We start from the raw sequence: 7044 nt of genomic DNA, 5'->3' as shown, positions 1-7044 counted from the left end.
TTATAAATGGTAATCTTTCTAGGAGTATAAAGTCACTATGAAAGGTTGGATTTATCAGTCATGTAAAAAAACTTCGTAGTCTTCTAAGAATGTTCATCATAACAAATAAAGCTAATTATATTTTATTGAGTACATTTTGGTTTGTTCCAGTAGCCGGATCGAGCTGGGAGATGTGACACCACACAATATTAAACAGTTGAAGAGACTAAACCAGGTCATCTTTCCAGTCAGCTACAATGACAAGTTCTACAAGGATGTGCTGGAGGTTGGCGAGCTAGCAAAACTTGGTATAATATGTTTTTTCCCCCCCTTCATTTGTTTGTTGGTATTCTTGACCCTAGTTTTTAATATTAGAGCAGAGTTAACTAATTTAATTTCCTTATTTTACAAGTCAGGAAATGGGGGTGATTCAGGTTCTGAGAAAAATCTCAAAGAAACCAAGACAATACTTGAATTTTAAACGGAAATGTTAAATGTCTTCTCTACTTTAGTGTGTGTGTTTTCACATATTTGTGTTTACTCTAGAAGAGACTTAAATCCCTAAAAAGTAGGAAATTTTTGAAGTTATTATTCAGAATAGCTAATAAAATTTATGGCCAATAGCAATAATTTAGTTCTTATAGAAGGGGAGGAAGATTGAATAAAATATGTTATTCTGTCTTTGAACTTTATATTTTTATATTTTCCATGGCAGCCTATTTCAATGATATTGCAGTAGGTGCAGTATGCTGTAGGGTGGATCATTCACAGAATCAGAAGAGACTTTACATCATGACACTAGGATGTCTGGCACCATACCGAAGGCTAGGAATAGGTAATTTTAACTTGTGGGGTTTTTTTTTATTTGTTTAGAGAAATGTAAATACATGACTACTGTTTCTGACCCAGTGAGTCAAACCATTTCTTTTGGGAATATTGGGAAAGAATTACTGAATTATGTAAGGTGGAAAATAACTATTAACATATTTCAAGTGGAAGCCCTATATAGATTTGTTATCAATGTCCCTTTTGCTTTTTTCTGTTTTCCTTTTACATGGAAGGGCTTGTATATGTAAAGGTTGCTTTTCTGCTATGAGTTTTAAACATATGTAGATAATGTAGGGAAAGAAGAAAATTTTTAAAAATCGGTTGTCTCGTGTTTACCTCAAGTTCTGTTAAGACCCAGTAAATGTTAAGATGGCAGTTAGATGTGTAAAGATTGATTTTTATGAAATTACTTATTTGTTGTTTGTCTTGTTAATAGGAACTAAAATGTTAAATCATGTCTTAAACATCTGTGAAAAAGATGGCACTTTTGACAACATCTATCTGTAAGTATAATGATTTTATAGACTGTATATAGAAGTATATATAGATTTTATATAAAAATTCTTTATAAAAAAGAATTTAATAGACTGGAAATAGAAACCTTTACTAGAAACTTTAAAAATCTGGTTACTTGTTTCATTGTCTTTTGGAAAAACCATGGAAGTAGTGGTTATGAAGTTTTCTTTTGTTTCAATAATAGATAAGGAATCTGAGATAAGATTTGCTTCATTCGTTGGGGTGGGAGCACTAAAGTCACAGAGTAAACCAAGATTAAAACTCAAGTCTTCACAATTGAAGAATTAGTATCATTAATACTACTTTTCTCATCTTATCCATTCTCTAGGTTCTGTTTAAGGTTCTCATTGATATGTTCATTAGTAGTAGAGTTTAATAATCAAAATCAGAGAGTACCTAGCTGATACTATATTAATATAATATCAATATTATAGAACTCAGATTAAGAGCCAAGGTTAGATCACAACTATGGATTTTTTATAATAAGGGTATTTAGATTATTCTCATTTTAACTTTGACAGTGGGAGAGAGTAAATTATATAATGCTATTTTGAAGAGTAATTGAGAAAGCTCAAATTATTTATTTTCAAAATATAGCATATTTTTTATAAATCAGGGAGGATATGTTCAGGCATTTGAGAGCCTAGTTATGTTATTTTTCTGTCTTTTTTCTTTCTGCATATGTTAATATGGTCTTTGAATCATCCTTACGGTTATTTCCCCATTTTTAGTTACTGGAATCTTTTTTCCCCTTGCAGTGAAAAATGTTATGCTAACTAGGATACTTTGCCCTTTGTTGATTGTAAGAGTAAACACTATTTCTGAGACTCCTAACCTCCGCCAGCTATCTTGCAAATGTAATAGTTAGGTTAAAAGTGTATGTTCATCATCCGGTTTTTCTGAGATGAATACCTAATCTTTGTTGATTGCTAGTAATTATGCGGAGAATCTAACAGATGTGTGCAGTATTCTGGCTCTAACCAATTTGAAATTATTTGTGGAGAATACACAAAAGCTGATGAAATCTTTTTTTTTTCCCCCCTGATACCCTCCTGTATCTTAGGCATGTCCAGATCAGCAATGAATCGGCAATTGACTTCTACAGGAAGTTTGGCTTTGAGATTATTGAGACAAAGAAGAACTACTATAAGAGGATAGAGCCCGCAGATGCTCATGTGTTGCAGAAAAACCTCAAAGTCCCTTCTGGCCAGAATGCAGATGTGCAAAAGACAGACAACTGAACAAATTAGAAATGAACTTTCTTGCACTTGCTTGTCGCCAAATAAAAGAGAGGCCCATTGATTTTTTTCCCCCTCTTTCTTTCTCCCCCCCCCCTTCTTGTTCTTGTTCGTCCTCCTTTCTTCCTTTTTCTTTCCTCTAAAAAATGTTTAATACTTCCAAGGACTTTCAAGATTAATCATGTTTGGATTGTTTTAGTTTTCTTATTTTTGTGAGGTGGTTTGATTGTAGGAAGGAGGAAGTATAGATCTGTTTGGTTTCACAGTTAAGATATATATGGTCCCAAAAATTTGGGTGTCAGTGTCAATTTTTTTTTTTTAAATCTCCTGCTTTCACATTGAAGGGCAGAGCCTACAAAATGTTGTATATATCAAAAGACAAAAAGAAACAGCAGCAATATCTTGTTCTGTAATTCAAAGACAAGTTTAGTGTGTTTGTGGTACTTTGGGTTTTTCAAGACTGGGATACTAATCCCTAGACATTGCCTTCACTCCACCTTTTGTCCTTCTGAGTGTTGTCTCAGGAGTTGGACCATTTTTATCCTTGTAAGAAATACTAAGCTTTTTTTTTTTTTTTTTTAAGCAATTATTTCTTTCTTCCTCGCTGAGGGTAGGTGGGACAGTTTGGGTAGGTAGTGTTTTACTTTGGTCTCAGTATTTGAGTTAAACTGCTTTTTGCTAATGAGTGGACTGGTTGTTAGCAGGTTTATTTTTCCTGCTGTTGATTGTTATTAGTGGCATTAACTTTTAGAGTGTGGCTGGTGAGATTAATTTTTTTTAATATCCCAGCTAGAGACATGGCCTTTAACTGACCTAAAAAGGTTTGTTGTGATTTACTTTTTTGTGTGTATCCTCTCTTTTTTTCGTGTCTTCAGTAAACCCACAATAGTTAGTCTAACTTTAAAAATGGGAGTTGATGTCCTTACAGGTGAGTACCCCTAAGATAAACCTGAAGCAGGTATTGTCTCTTGGACATATTTAAAAACACCTAAAAGGAAGCTTAGATGGACTTGTGGCACAATAAATGCATTTAATGCCAGCTAATGCGGACTATTAAAAGCGAGGCCACAGAGCATTTGATTATATAGGGAAGAATATCTAGACAGTATTTTTGAGAATAACATAGCTGTGCTACTGCTTATCTGTTGGAGAACATCCCAGATTTGCTTATTTTCTGTGCCTATGAGAATTGAGCTTAAGGATTTGAGGGGGCAATTGTTAAACATATTGCTTCTATTCTTGGGAAAATAGAAGTTCAGAAGTGTTAATAACAGATGTCACTGCGACCTCCTTTACTGATGGGACTATTTATGCCAGATCATTTTCTGGCACATAAGGAGTGGCTTGGACGGCTTGATAACTTTTTGTAAGATAGGAGACATCTGAAATTTCATGTTTTCCTCCATAGCCCTATATCCAATATTTAAAATTTTCTAGATTGCCAATACTAGTGGCCCATGAAATGTTCTCATTAGACTTTAAAACAATGCACAGGGCTTGAATTTTCTTGTCATTTGACTTTAAAGGGAAGTTTGATTCATAATACTTATCCTTATGTACATTCTGATAATAGCAATCTCATCTCTCCAAATATGTTAAATGACAAAATTACACAATGTTGATGCACATTTTATAATCTTTTTTGAGAATGTGAAAGTACAAAGTACAATAGACTTCAGCAATCTTGAGTGCCAAGAGTAATACAGGAAAAGAGAGATAGTTGAATGAGTATATAGGATTTGAATCTTAAGATAGTAAAAATGTAGAAAGATCATGCTGGTTTCTTGGGTATCAGTTTCTTCAGCAGTCCGAGTATAAACAGGAAAAAAGTTAGCATTAAGCACCTTTACCTTCCTGGATAAGCTTCAGCTTGCTCTTGCCAAGAGAAGAGTGCTTGAGTTACAGAAGGCATACTTAGTTTGAAGAATTCAGCCTTTTTGTAAACTTCCAGATATCAAAATAGATTTTGATATATAAATGAGTTTTCTGAGATGACACTGCCTCTATTTCTATAACCATTTCACCAGGACTATCTAATCAGTCCTATGAATGTATCCCTAAATGTGGTTATTGAAAACTGAATAGCTGCCTCATGACAATTAAGTACATGTTATTTAAGGAGGGGGAAAAAAATAAATTTTGAATTGAGTATGTATGTAGGCTCCCTATCATTATAGTTTCTTTTTCCACACTAGACAATGACTTTACCTAAATGGTATGTTTGAAAAGGTTAGTTGTCCTACATCAGACTTGTTTGGAAAGGGTTAATTGTCCTACGTCAAACTTGTATTAAGTAATTCCATCCATTTAAGGAAAAGGAGGATGTAGAAGCTGGGCACTAGTTCACGTGCCTATGAGTCAGTAAAGACTCGAGTAATGTCCCATTTGAGTTGGCTATTTTGGAGCATAAAAATTGTTGAGGTAAAACAATTCTATTAACTGGAAGATCAGAGCATATATCCATCATATTTTTTAGGACAGATAGTTTTTACTATGGGGCGGATAGGTAAAGATTATCCTTATGGTAATTGCATTTAGGTTCTAAAGAAAAGAATCTGCAGAGAAATCTATGCAATAGATAATTTGTCCAGACTAGTTTTCATTTGGGGAAAGAAGTTCTAAAATATCCCCAAAGCAGTTTATTCATCAATTGAAAGTCCTCCAAAAATAGAACTATTGGGAAACTGTAGTTTCTGGGGTGGAAGAGAAAAGCTCCCTCAGTTTTTTGGAGGGAATAACTTTAAAAATACTTAAATGGCAAGTTTACTTGGTGCAGTTAAAAATTAAACTTGTTGATTTTAACATTGCTGTTACATCTGAAATAAACTTATGTGATGTTCTGGTAGTAATCTATGATGTCTGATAAGTGTCAAAGAAAACCCTGCACTGTGTTGAATACTGAGTATTCAGCATACATACAATATAAAATATACAGCAGTTATATGTAGTCATTGTTTACTCTTGGCCATACAGTTTTATTTACTTTAACATTTCTTTAAGATCTAACTTAAAACATTAAAATGGGCCAAGTGCTATCCAGGCCTCCTAATTCAGACCTTTTGGAACTTGCTAGGAATACTGTTGGGTATCTGCAGTTCTATCCCAGTGTGAGAAAAAATTAAGATCCAAGGAGAGGTCTTACTGCTGGGAAGTTTTAAATGTAATTGTTAAAAACAACTGATACGTTAAGCTATGATCTAATTAGTGTGCATTGACTACAGGTAACATATATTGAAATTTTTTCTTTTTGTTAGCAGTGTGGAAGGAGTTTAGTAGTTGAGTGAGTTGGGAATGGCTTAAATCTTTTTCTGAATACCAAAGAAACATGAACTTAATATTTTGTTATTAACATAAATTAATTTGGTATCTTAGAAGTGTTGTGATTAGAATTTTGCTCCTTCAGGAAACAACAGGTGATCTTTGCCCATTGTATCTTAGTTATTGTGTGGCACATCATCCCCAAATTCAGCAGCTTAACCACAAACATGTTTGGTCACCCAGTTTCTGAGTGAGGAATCCAGGAGCATCTTAGCTGGGTGGTTCTGGTTTGAGGTATCATCAGATTGCAGTGAAATTCAGCCAGGGCCACATCATTGAAGGCTTGACTAAGGCTGGAGAAGTGACTTCTAAAATGACTTGTTCCACTGGAGGGACTCAGATTTTCACCAGATGGGTGTCTCTCCAAGGCTACCTGGGTGACATGTGGTATCTGGCTTCCCCAAGAGGAAGTGATCCAAGAGAGTTACCAGCGGGCCATATTCTTGTATGTCCTATCTCCGGAAGCAACATATTTATTTCTGCTATATTCTCTTGGTCACAGACCAACCTCTGTACCATCCTGCTACGGCATGGAAAGGGGAGACATAAGGATATAATTAGCAGGAGGTGTGAGTCAATGTGGACCTCCTACATTATGCTTAGAGAAAATGTTGGTTTTTTTGACAACCAAGACAAGGTAGTTGGAAAGCTTCTGTTACCTTACTCTCTGAAGGGTTTAGTTTCCTAAATGAGGGTTAGAAAACACTAATTTACCATTCAGAGCATGAAAGAAATAGGAAGCAAGTCTAGAAGTTCTAACGGTTGAGTTTCATTGGCTAGGTGGTGGTATACAGTAATCTGTCTTCCAGATTGTGCTTTTCTACCTGGGTGATTTGAACATTTCTGAGTTGGGTACAGCAATAGTAAGGAGTGGTTAGCTTATAAGAATTTTCAGGGAATCATGGCAGAGGGTCCTGAATTGGATTTCCCTTATAAGGCTATACCATAGGAATTTAGTCCTAGTTTATGTTGTTACATAACTAACATAGTAACAGGGAAAAAAGTTACATACAACCAAGTAACAGACATGTGGAAAAAAGGGCTTGAGTGAGATTTTTAAATTTAAAAAAAAAATTTTTTTTTTTTTAATTTATTTGACAGAGATCACAGGTAGGCAGAGAGAGAGGAAGGAAAGCAGGCTCCTTGCTGAGCAGAGAGCCCAATG

The 7044-nt window shown here is 34.7% G+C and overlaps 1 protein-coding gene across 2 annotated transcripts in view; it reads left to right on the top strand.

The window, feature by feature from the left end:
- NAA50 (N-alpha-acetyltransferase 50, NatE catalytic subunit) overlaps positions 1–5410 on the top strand; it is a 32648-nt gene extending 27238 nt beyond the window's left edge. The window contains exons 2-5 of one of the 2 annotated variants that reach the window (XM_047725069.1): positions 154–287; positions 695–814; positions 1244–1310; positions 2387–5410. In XM_047725069.1, coding sequence (XP_047581025.1) covers positions 154–287; positions 695–814; positions 1244–1310; positions 2387–2564 — 499 coding nt within the window. In that variant the 3' untranslated portion in view covers positions 2565–5410. Of the gene's footprint in view, positions 1–150; positions 288–694; positions 815–1243; positions 1311–2386 lie in introns of both variants that reach the window. The other variant, XM_047725062.1, reaches the window with a different exon arrangement.
- Positions 5411–7044: the final 1634 nt, after the last annotated feature.

This window comes from Lutra lutra, chromosome 1 (genome assembly GCF_902655055.1).
Source record: "Lutra lutra chromosome 1, mLutLut1.2, whole genome shotgun sequence".
Lineage (NCBI taxonomy): Eukaryota > Metazoa > Chordata > Mammalia > Carnivora > Mustelidae > Lutra > Lutra lutra.
The sequence above is the reverse complement of the archived record's forward strand: the minus strand, read 5'-3'. Positions and strand labels throughout refer to the sequence as shown.